Source organism: Nycticebus coucang, chromosome 10, assembly GCF_027406575.1.
Source record: "Nycticebus coucang isolate mNycCou1 chromosome 10, mNycCou1.pri, whole genome shotgun sequence".
Lineage (NCBI taxonomy): Eukaryota > Metazoa > Chordata > Mammalia > Primates > Lorisidae > Nycticebus > Nycticebus coucang.
The window spans coordinates 86131649-86144799 of record NC_069789.1 but is presented as its reverse complement, the minus strand read 5'-3'; the positions used below and the strand labels follow the sequence as shown (position 1 = coordinate 86144799).

At 34.0% G+C, this 13151-nt stretch overlaps 1 protein-coding gene across 6 annotated transcripts in view; it reads right to left on the bottom strand.

Annotated features, from left to right (window-relative positions):
- The window catches only part of COP1 (COP1 E3 ubiquitin ligase), a 249419-nt gene that overhangs the window by 45967 nt on the left and 190301 nt on the right, over positions 1 to 13151 (bottom strand). For all 6 annotated transcript variants that reach the window (XM_053605282.1, XM_053605283.1, XM_053605284.1 and 3 more), the window contains 2 exons: positions 11661 to 11785; positions 10094 to 10254 (listed from right to left, as the gene is read on the bottom strand). In XM_053605282.1, coding sequence (XP_053461257.1) covers positions 10094 to 10254; positions 11661 to 11785 — 286 coding nt within the window. The remainder of the gene's footprint in view (positions 1 to 10093; positions 10255 to 11660; positions 11786 to 13151) is intronic.

The following is a 13151-nucleotide window of genomic DNA, read 5'->3' as shown; positions in this document are numbered from 1 at the left end:
GAACTCAGGTTCTGCCCTCAACTAAATATGGTGTCCCTTTACACAGGCATTGTGGGGAGCGGCCTGTGGGCAGCAGGGCCCCCACAGCCTGGGAAATGCTCAGATAGCTACCCTCTTTTAACAACATTCTTTTCACCTGCCAGAAGTCACATAGCCCATGCATAATTTTCTTGTTTGCAAGCACACAATTTTTCCTCTTTAAGGATGATCTCTACCCACCGTGTGTTAAGATTTATGTAACCTTGTTAAGGTACTGTATAAATAAAACTGTTTCCATGGTTCAGGTGCTGGCTGTGTCAGTCCTCCCAACGCCATCCTATCTTTTGTCTCCTTTCTTTGCTCTCTCTGTCTTCCATGGCTTTATTTTCTTCATTTCCCACCATTTCCACTCATGTCAACTTTCCCTCCTCACACCAGATCCCAAGAGGTCCCTCCCTCTCATAAAGAGTCACCAGAAGGAATGATCACTTAGGAACAAATACATTCATTTGTATACTTTAAATATTTTATATTTCATTCTAACAGCTTCATATAAGAGTCCTGCCACAGAAAAATCCACAAATACAGAACATACATAGTCCCCTCTAATATCAATCTCTATCAGGGAGAGATTTCTTTTCCGATGTACACCGAAAGAGTAAGAGTTACCCTGGGCCACACAGTAAATACTAATGAGACACTAATGCAAATTGATAAGCAAAAAAATGTCTACGCATACGCTCTCTCGTGGCTCATGGTGTGAGGCTGTCAGTACCAGAGTCCCTATCCATCGCCAGCCAGGCCTCCACTCCCACAGGCTTCCCACACATCAACTCTTTTCTCACGTGGCCACATCATAGGCCACTATTTATCCCATGGCTGGGAAGCCTATGACCGTGGTGTTTTAAATTCATATATCCACCTTTTCCAAAATAGAAGCATCAGAGGCTAAGACTGAACTATATACCTCAGTAACCATTGCTGGTAAGAAAGTTCGAGGTCAGGAGCCTGTATATTAGTCTCTAATATCTGACACAGATAAGCAAAAAAAAGTCCTCACAAAATCAGCATGCTTCCTGTGTGCTGCAGGTTGGGCACCCCTGCCAATGTTAATAAAAAAGATAGGACCTTTATCAAGAAATTTTACATTCTTCCTTAAGAATATCCTCTAAGTTTTTCCTTACTAACAGGTCTCCTGATGGTAAACTCTTCACATTTATTTATCTACAAATACCTTTATTTGGCCTGTTAGGGATTTTCACTAGATGTAAAAGTCTAGGTAGATAAGTATTTTTCTTCATACACAATTACCTTCTTTCACTCTCTTCTGGCTTTCAATGTTTCATTGAGAAATTGGCTGTCAGTCTAATGGACAGTATTTTCTCTGGGCCTCCTTTTAAGAATCCCTCTTTGTGAGAAAAGACAGTCTCTTCAATAAATGGTATTGGAACAAATGAATATATACACACACACACATACATATACAGAAGCATAAAATTGAATCTTTATCTCACACCATATAAAAAAATCAAGTCAAAATGATTAAAACCTAAAACGTAAGACCTGAGACTGTAATTACAAGGAGAAAACAAAAGAAAAAATCTATGACACTGGTCCGGGTAATTTTTTGGCAATAATCTCAAAAGCACTGGCAACAAAAGCAAAAAACAGACAAATGGATTGCATTGAACTAAAAAGATTTTATAAGAAAAGAAGCAATTCATAGAGTAAAGAGACAACATGGTTTGGGAGAAAATATGTGGAAACCATACATCAATTAGGGAGTTAATGCAAAATATATAGGGAATCCAAACAACTAAACCAGCAAGAAAATAAATAATCCACTTTAAAAATGGGCAAAGACCCGTTGCTGAAATAGCTCAGTTGGGAGAGCATTAGACTGAAAAATGGGCAAAGGACCTGAATAGACATTTCTCAAAAGACGACACACAAATGGTAAATACATACGTGAAAAAATAGGAACCAGAAAAACCCCCGTATAGCTAAAGCAGTTCTTAGTAATAAAAATAAAGCTGGGGGCATCAGCATACCAGATTTTAGTCTGTACTACAAAGCCATAGTGGTCAAGACAGCATGGTACTGGCACAAAAATAGAGACATAGACACTTGGAATCAAATTGAAAACCAAGAAATGAAACTAACATCTTAACAACCACCTAATCTTCGAAAAACCAAACAAGAACATACCTTGGGGGAAAGACTCCCTACTCAATAAATGGTGCTGGGAGAACTGGATGTCTATATGTAAAAGACTGAAACTGGATCCACACCTTTCCCCACTCACAAAAATTGATTCAAAATGGATAAAGGACTTAAATTTAAGGCATGAAACAATAAAAATCCTCAAAGAAAGCATAGGAAAAACACTGGAAGATACTGGCCTGGGGAAAGACTTCATGAAGAAGACTGCCATGGCAATTGCAACAACAACAAAAATAAACAAATGGGACTTCATTAAACTGAAAAGCTTCTGTACAGCTAAGGAGACAACAACCAAAGCAAAGAGACAACCTACACAATGGGAAAGGATATTTGCATATTTTCAATCAGACAAAAGCTTGATAACTAGGATCTATAGAGAACTCAAATTAATCCACATGAAAAAAGCCGACAATCCCATATATCAATGGGCAAGAGACATGAATAGAACCTTTTCTAAAGATGACAGACGAATGGCTAACAAACATATGTAAAAATGTTCATCATCTCTTTATATTAGAGAAATGCAAATCAAAACAACCCTGAGATATCATCTAACCCCAGTGAGAATGGCCCACATCACAAAATCTCAAAACTGCAGATGCTGGCGTGGATGTGGAGAGAAGGGAACACTTTTACACTGCTGGTGGGACTGCAAACTAGTACAACCTTTCTGGAAGGAAGTATGGAGAAACCTCAAAGCACTCAAGCTAGACCTCCCATTTGATCCTGCAATCCCATTACTGGGCATCTACCCAGAAGGAAAAAAATCCTTTTATCATAAGGACACTTGTACTAGACTGTTTATTGCAGCTCAATTTACAATCGCCAAAATGTGGAAACAGCCTAAATGCCCATCAACCCAGGAATGGATTAACAAGCTGTGGTATATGTATACCATGGAATATTATTCAGCTATTAAAAAAAATGGAGACTTTACATCCTTCGTATTAACCTGGATGGAAGTGGAAGACATTATTCTTAGTAAAGCATCACAAGAATGGAGAAGCATGAATCCTATGTACTCAATTTTGATATGAGGACAATTAATGACAATTAAGGTTATGGGGAGGGGAGGAAAAGCAGAAAGAGGGATGGAGGGAGGGGGGTGGGGTCTTGGTGTGTGTCACACTTTATGGGGGCAAGACATGATTGCAAGAGGGACTTTGCCTAACAATTGCAATCAGTGTGACCTGGCTTATTGTACCCTTCATGAATCCCCAACAATAGAAAAAAAAAGAAAAAATAATCATCAGAGAAATTCAAATTAAAACCACAATGAAATTATCACCTCACTCTAACAATTGTTAGAATATCTACCATTAAAAAGACAAATGTTAACAAGTATTGGCAAGGACGTGGAGAAAAGAGAACCCTTGTAACACTGTTGGTGGAAATGTAAATTAGTACACCTATTACAGAAAATAATATAGAGGTTCTTATGAACTACGATATGATTTAGATATAGTACATTTGGGTACTAAACCCTACGTTAATTCTAAAAAAAGTGAAATTAATACGCTGAAGAAATTTGTGCACTCCTGCATTTATTGCAGTATTATTCACAATAACCAAGATATGAATCAACCTAAGTATCCCCCTACAACTGAATGAATAAAGAAAACGTACTATACAGTTGACCACTGAACTACACATATCTGAACTATGTGGATTCATTTACATGTGAATTTTCTTCCTCCTCCACTGCCTCAGAAACAGCAAGACCAATCCTTTCTCTTCCTACTCCTTCTCAGCCTACTCAGCATGAACATGCTGAGGATGAAGACATGACCCACTTCCACTTAAAGAACAGTAACTATATTTTGTCTTCCTTATGATTTTCTTAGTGACACTTTCTTTTCTCTAGCTTACTTTATTGTAAGACTATATATAAAAAAATAATACATGTAACTATTAATCAACTGTTTATGTTATTGGTAAGGCTTGCAGTTTCCAGTAGTTTATTAGTGAGTTTTGAGAAAGTCCAAAGTTATATGTGGATTTTCAACTGCATGGGAGGCCAGTGCCCCTAACCCCCGCATTATGCAATGGTCAGCATTCCATTAAACAGTGGAATTCAGTCTTGCAGAAAAAAAGCATTTTGTCACTTGCAACAACATAGATGAATCTGGAGGACACTATGCTAAGTGAAATAGATCATATATAGAAAGACAAATATTGTATATCTTACTTAAATATAGAATATAAAATTTGAACTAACAGAAGTAAAGATCAGAATGGTGGTTACCAGAGGCGAGAGATGGGGCAAAGATGAGAATATGTTGGTCAAAGGGTACGAACTTTTAATTAGACAAAATATACTAGACAGCAGGGTGATTCTAGCTAACAATATAAAATATACTTAAAAATTGCTAACAGATTATAAGTGTTCCCACTACAAAGAGAGTACGTGAAATCATAGAGATGTTAACTTTGATTTAATCATTCCATAACATATATATGTGTTAAGACATCACATTCCACTCCATAAATATAAACAATTATTGTTTGTCAATAATAAAAACAGGAAACTGATAGCTTAAAATAAAGGAAAAGAATCCAAGTGTTTATTTTCAGTGGTTTTACTATGTTGTACCAAAGTGTGACTATCCCACTACCAGAAGGGGGCACATGATCAGACATAATTGCCTTCATTCCTATGTTAGTAAGCTTTACAGAAGACAGGATAGAAAATTCAGCAGGTACAGTATCTTCAAACTCAAGAGGTCAAGCAACACTTACATGAACAATTTCTTGGACCTCTCACTCAACTCACGCAAAGAGTACACACTGTTGCCAGAGACAGTTAAGATTCATGTGGTTTATCTCAATCCATAGATATGCCTTAGTTTGCTGCCAGCCTTAACACTCTTCAATTTCCAAAGATTTAAGGTCAATATGGCCAACTCACAGTTCTCTAAGTCCAAAAGTGACATCACAGATTTGGTTTCATAAAAAATTGTAAGAGATAACAGCCTTCTAATACATAAATTCCATATCTGTCTTAACAAAGTGTATTTCCAAGAAAATAGTGCTGTAAGACCGACCCAAGGTCAGATTTTTCAGGCAGATCTTGCACATAAGGCACGGGAACATGTCAAAACCATTAAGTGTGGAGTATAAACTTCTTAATGCAACAATTAAGTAAGAGAGGTAAAGGCTATATTAACCAGTTTGATGTAGGCATTCCAAATTGTATATAAAATCAGCACATTGTAGCCCATAAATGCATAAATGTACACAATCATGATTTAATAAAAAAAGAAAAGTTCAAGTATGATGTTAAATTTACATTATAGATTTCAAAAAACACATTTTCTGCAGTTCAAAAGCTTATTAAATCTCTGCCTTGATGTCTTTCATCAACTTTGCAGAGTTCTCAAGAATAACCCCTTTTAATACTTGCTCTTGCTGCACGATTCCCTTCTTTTATGTCTCCTACTGGAACTTTCTTAATTTATCCTTTCTTTTGTCTCTAGTTTTTCATCATTTTGGACCCTCTATGCTTCCTTCAGTGTATTTTTTCCTAATTTACCTGTCAGTTCATTTTTATTATTTTTACTTTATCTTTCATGCAACCCATCCACTGAGCTCTTAATTTTGGTAATTATATCTTTTCAGCTCTAGAATTTTCATTTGCAAAACAGTTTGCAGTTTCCAGTTGAAATATCCATTCTTGCCTTTTATCTTATACACACAGTTACTTTTATTCCATCTGATAACTCCATAATCCAGAGCTGCTACAATTCTATTCTACTGTCTTTTGCTTATGCTGGTTCTCATTCCTGCTGTCTTGTCTTCTCCTGTGTCTATTTTTCATTATGCTCTAGTTGTTGTTTATGGAAAATTGAAAAAAATAAATCATCCTTAGATGATGTTATTTGCTTTCAGAGAGGATTTAAAATTGCATCTTGTGGACAGTAGCAATCAAGGGTCACCTCAGTTTAATTTTAGAGACTGATTCTAAGTTGCAATCACTGTGAAGGACTTCCTACTACTTTACTTTAGACTATGTTTGGGTAACCTGCATCCTTAAGGCTACATGTGGCCTTCTAGGTCCTTAGTGCAGCCTTTTGATTGAACCCACATTTTACAGAACAAATTCTTTTATTTTATTAATTCATTTTTTGTCTTTTATATTTTTATTCTATTTTTAAAAGGAACATATTTAAGATACCAAAGAATGAAGTAAGTTTCAACAAAATAATCTTTCCAGATAGACTGGAATAATTAGAACTGGTGCAACTACTACACGAGGGTGGCTGGCCAGAGTTTACAGGGATTGAGTGCACCAGTTTGTCATCAACTTTTGATAATGGTGTTCTAGGTTTCTGTCTTAAGTTGAATTTGTGAACAGCTGTACAGCGTGACAGTATTTTTTGTCTGCTTAACAGCTCATCATGTCAAAGAGGACCAAGAAAACACAGAAGGAAGAAAAGAATTTTTTTTTTTTTTTTTTGAGACAGTCTCACAATGTTGCCCAGGCTAGAGTGCTATGGCATCAGAGCAGCTCACAGCAACCTCAAACTCCTGGGTTCAAGTGATTTTCCTGCCTTACCCTCCCAAGTAAATGGGACTATAGATGCCCACCACAATGCCCAGCTATTTTTTCTATTTTTAGTAGAGAGGGGTCTCGCTCTTAATCAGGCTGATCTCAAATTCCTGACTGAGCTCAAGGGATCCTCCCACCTCAGCTTCTAAGATTATAGATATAAGACACCATGCCTAGCCTAGAACAGATTATTTTTTTAATGGGAATTTGGAACTACAATATTATCTTGTTTCTGCTAAAGATAATTTGTTTGCTTTGTGATACTGCAATTATAAATATTAAAGAAATTAAATGCTCATCAGTATTAAAACACTCATAAGGATCGTATAAATAGTTTTAATTAATGGAAGAGGTGAGAAAGGTTACATTTCAGAAATTAAAAGTAAAAACAAACAGTTCTTTCTAGCAGCTGTAAGACCTGGAAATAATGTCATAGAAGTGACTTATAAAGTACCTTATATACTCAGGAAAAGGGAAACCATTCAGTGATGCAGAAATTGTGAAAGAATGTATTTTTGAAGAATGCAAGAATGTATTAAAAAATACAAGAATGTATTTTTTGTTGAAGCTGTAGGATGCTTAGACCCTAATAATGTTTCAAAGTACAAACAACTGTCTTTTTCAAGGAGAACTATAACTGTCTGAAAGCATGAATTAGCCTTCAACTTAGCAGAATAATTTCATCAGTACTTAAAATGAAAATATATATTATTCAATTGCTTTGAATGATCAACTGATAGTAGTGATTGGTGCGAGTTTTACAGTTCATTTGGGTCATAAAAGGTTTTCTTTGCTATGGGAGTTATTCACTTTGGCCCCTCCTGAGAACAGAACATAGGGAATAGATATCTTTAATGACTTTCAAGATAAATGTTGTGAAGTTGGACTGAATTTGGTAAATTTAGCCAGTGTATGTACAGGTGGTGCACTTTCCAGGCAAGGAAAAGATGAAAGTTTTATTGCACAGATTAAAAAAGTATTAACAGATCTAGATGCTTTCTTATCTTTTCATTGTATCTTGTATCAGCAAAGTCTCTGTGGTAAAGCTATTAAGTGACACTTTGCAACAAGTTATAAGTATTATTACATATATTCTTGCAAATAAAACATGGCATTGTCAGTTTCATAACATGCTGAAGTTGAACGACGTATTTAGTGTGGATCTGCCATATTATTAAGTGCTTTGGCTATCATCGACAGGTGTTATCTGAAATTTTATCTCTGCCAGAACAGATAATTAAATTTTATAAAGAACAGAAGTGGCAATATGAATTATATTTCTATAGGAATATAGCATTTTCAAAAGTAGCTCTCTTTTTGCAAAACTGTTCTTCAAAAAGAAATTTCAGATGACCACTTCCCCCAGTCAGCAAAGGTCCCTGAAAAGCAGGATGATACACGCAAATATTTGAAGACTATACAATTGTCATAGACCTATTAATTGGAGAATACAAAGGAAGATTCAGTGATTTGTATCATGATGCTCTCAAATCAACATTTGAACCTCACCTAGTTGGTATCACTAAAGCACCTAAAGATGACACTTTTAAATCATTGATGCTAAAAAGATCCAACCGAAATATGGAAAAATGCAATAGAATATCCATACCTTCCTTCAGAGACGTGCCAGAAAAATGCTTTCTTGCTTTTCGATCACTTACATCTGTGAATCTACACTCTTCCCCCCAGCTAATCCAAATCAAGATATCATGAAGTTCACAAATGATTGATAACCATCTAGACCAGCGATTTTCAACTGATGTGCTATGGCACTAGTGTCATGAGAGGATCTTAGGTATGCTGTGAAATTTTTGAAAGATAATTAATTAATGAAATTATTTTCAAAGAAGTTCAAAGCACAGTAAGTATATTCTATTTTTCACTTTTTTTTCATCAACATAATTTAAGTGTGCCATGGACCTTTAACTATAGGTTTAAGTGTGCTGTGAGATTAAGAAAAAAAAAGGTTGATTAACACTGGTATAGAGGAACAACCCAAACTGCAGACTTCCATGCTACAACCAAATATTTAAATACTTTCCAACAAAAAGCAGAAACAACAAGGTCATGAAAAGGTTAACTTTAAAATTAACAGTTTTCATTTTCTGAAATTATTAACTACATAGATTTTTACAAAATAATATACATTTTTAAGTATATCTAATTGAAGTTTTTTCAATGTGGCCTTAGTTGATTATGGCTAAATTAATGCAGGCTTCCAACAGGAAAAGATTCCCTACTCCTGTCCTTGACTACATTCCTCTGGGGGCCTAACAGAAAGTGAGTCACCCTATAATGTTAAGTACTGGACTCCAATCCTTGTGACCCTGTGAAACACCGTATGTGCTTTTTGCCACCCCACCAAAACTAGCATATGCTCGTATGGGAAAAGCAGACTGAAAAGCCAGGCTCATAATCTTAGTCTGGTAATTTTTTCTGCTTCATTTGCTTTTCAATGCCTTCAAATAGGTTTTTGTTTTTAAAATGTATATACTTAACAGCCCACCTTTTCTAATTCTCCATAGAGGGAGGGTTGGTAGGAATTACCTACTCTGTCATTACCAAAACTGGGAGTTGAACCATAGAAATTTAAAGAAGACAACAATGGAATGTATCTAATTAAAGTGAAACTGTACCTGGAACTCAGATATTTTAAATTACTCTTAAAGTCAGAATTTTCTGTGTCAAAGATAAAACCAGGTAAACACCTAAAGTTATTTTCAAAAATGACACCAAGGACTAACATTTATATAAATTGTGATAGTAAAAAGAATTATTTCTTCATATAAATTACGAAAAAGCTTATACTTTAAAATACATGAATAAATGAAAGGTCTGAGGTAACTGTTTTTTACAATTTAGTAGCATGACTTTCTGGTCAAGAAACTGAATACATTTACATATTCTTATATAAATGGATATTTTAGAGAGAAAAATCCATTTAATTAGGTGCACATGTAAGTCGCTTTGTACAAAACTTTTTTTCCCATTAAAAAAACTAGGCTCAGCTAAATGCTGCATGTTATCATTAAGGAAAATGAGACACAGTGTATCCTCTGGAGGTATTTCCAGTCTTACTGGAGAGAGATAAAGAAAAAATACGATGTTTATAACCGAGATAAGTCTAAGATGTTATGGGTACACAAGAGGGACACATGTCAAGCCTGTTCTATTAGTGACATTTCAGCTTAAAAATGTCTATTGTCCTTGGTGATACAACACTAAATAAAAAACAAAATATATATGACATATCAATTTACATTTTAAAATTTAAAAAAGCCATATGTGTAAATAATGTATTTTATGAGACACAAAGATGAAAAATTTAATATGAAAACTTACCCCATCTGGCAGTGCCCTCCAGCACACAGCACTAACAAATTCATTTGTATCATCTTCTTTTCGGTCTTTGTCCAAAACACTTTTGACTGTATCAAACTTAAAAGTTAGCAAAGTCTTAGAAAGTCCTTTATAGTACAGGTAGAGGGAATTATTCTCACTTCCTAAAAATAAATAATAATAACTTTTAATAGTAGGAAAACTACAATTAGGACATCATATTTAATTAGTAATTATCACCCAATGTTTCAGCTAGAAGATCTTTTAAGGTCATATTATTAATAAATCATAAGACTATGGATTATTGTACCCTCAATGAATCCCCAACAATAAAAAAAAAAAAAAAATCATAAGACTAATTAGAAATCATGTAAGAAAAGGATTCCTGGAAAAAAGCTATAATTTTACTAATCTAAGGAAACAATCAGTGTTAAATAATGTAACAATATTAATAATTCTAAGGCTAAAATAACAATATAAAAATCATTTAAAGCAGAAGTCTATAACACAGTGGTTCTCAAGCTGTGGGTCCGTGACCTCTTTGAAACAATGAAAACACATCCTGCATATCAGATATTTACATTATGATTCATAACAGTAGCAAAATTACAGTTATCAAGTAGCAATGAAAATAAATTTATGATTGGGGGTCACCACAACATGAGGAACTGTAACAAAGGGTCCCGGCATTGGGAGGCATTAGGAAGGTTGAAAACCACTGGATCAGAACCAGAAATATGTTATTACAGAATCTTAAATTACATTCAGAAAGACTTCCATTTAAAGAGGAAAGAGAAAGTTGTAGCACTTACATAGGAAAATTTTAATAACCTACACAATTTATTTCCCATTCCCAAATAAAGGCGTTGCTCTATTAGATTAGTTGTCTAGAAACCTGTATTTTTGAGCAGTTTATCAATTGTGCCAGATAATTTGCTTTGGCGATGTTTATATTCACACGTATGTGGAGATGACTTTATCAAATAAAGGTTAAATCATTTAAAAGTAATAATGAAAGCTCGTATGTTTAGGTACTAGATACATAAGAGCATTTGAATAATATCAAATTTCATTTTTAAACTAATTTAAATTTGATCAGACCTAGAAAAATACATCAATGCTACCCAAACAGACCACGTAATAGAGAACACTACACAGAACAAAATGAATATCAAGTTTAAGAGGACATATGGTATCTCTAAAATTAGAAATATTAGCAGAAGTTAACATATTCTGTATAGGAATATGTTAATATATTAATATCTGTTAATATATTATTTGATATAATGTAATATCAAAGCATTACATTATAAAGGAGAACTATAAAACACAATTATAGTATAGGTAAGCTCTTATGCTATTTTATGTATTCGGGGCTTGTGCTCAATAGAAGAGGGAAGGACTAAAGCTTTTCTAGGATAATCTGTGGAAAATGCTCAGCATCATGCTATCTTCTGATGTGCTACTACTTGACCATTTCCTGTCTTAGTAGTTAGTCTATTTCAATTAAATTCAATTTCAGTGACACATACCTGTTAAAACATTCCTGGCGAAAGATGGTTTTACTTACCACAAGCTATATAATCTCCATTGGAAGCAAGGCCTACGAAGTTTTTTTCATTGATATGACCCTTGAAGGAACGGAGACAGTACGGTTTCCCTACGTTCCATAGTTTTAGTTGGCTGTCTGTTGAGCTGAGGTAAACACAAAGAGTTACAGAATATTTAAGATTTCACTGCATGAAATTCATCACTACTAATTAGAGGCAATCCAGTTTGGTGGCTAAGAATACAGATTCTCTGGACAGCCAGATTGAGTTAGAATAACTTTGTTTTTGACCTTGGGTAAAGTTTGAAATCTCACTGGCCTCAATTTTTCATCAGTTAAATATGAAATATAATGATTCTTATTTTATAGAATTAAATGAATTCTATGATAACTATAAAAATGAAATAAACTCATTTAAAATGCTTTCAATAGTACCTGGATACATAGAAGGTGCACAATACAACTAAGCATACAGTTCAATCGTCCCTACAGGTGTGAGATACAGCTGAAATATCTACATGAAATAGTTTATTTTGCTAAAAGAATATGCAAATGCAGTCATTTACCAAAAAAACTGAATATAAAGACTTTTCTGACTTTAATATGTTTTTTGTTTTTCTTTTAGTAAAAGAAAGTAGGGTTTTATACATACTATTAGTAAAGTGCTTCCCCCAGTTTACTATGACTAAATGAATGAATGGATGAATGGATGGATGGAAGAATGAATGAATGAATAAACTGCCTTCCCTTCCTGCAAATTAAATAACATTTTTATATATTATTAACTAAACATTAATACATCTTTTCTCTTATTCTAACGTTCACTGAATAGGACACTATGCAAAAGGTTTTACTTAGTTTATTTAGAAATTCACAAGGTAAGGTAAATACTATTATTAGCTACATTTCAGAGGTAGAAATTGAGATTTAAAAGTTTAAGGACATTTCCAAGGTATTATCCACAGATAATAAAGAGCATAGCCAAGATTCAAAACTGTCTGATTTCAGAGGCCACATTCCTAATCCTTTAAATACTTCTCTATTTCTTTTTATTTTTTATTTATTTATTTTTTTTATTGTTGGGAATTCATTGAGGGTACAATAAGCCAGGTTACACTGATTGCAATTGTTAGGTAAAGTCCCTCTTGCAATCATGTCTTTCTTCACATCATCTTTTCAATTCTTCATGTCTTTGTTTTAATTCATTTGTTGCTCAACAATGCTGCAAGGAATGTCTCCTTATATAAAAAAAATACGTAATGTAAGTTCTACCTAATTTATCTGTGATAAATAAATTAGTTCTACACACTTCTATGGTCTAAATCTAAGAAAAAAATCATCATAATTTGTAAAAACTAACAAGAAAATAAGATTAGTGAAAATACATTATGTATCTAATTTAATAACATCAACTAAGGTTTTCAATTTATGACATTCAATTTTTAAACACACATAAACTTCAATTAATTAAAGTCAAACTAATTGTTTTAATTTTTATAAACCTGAAAGCAA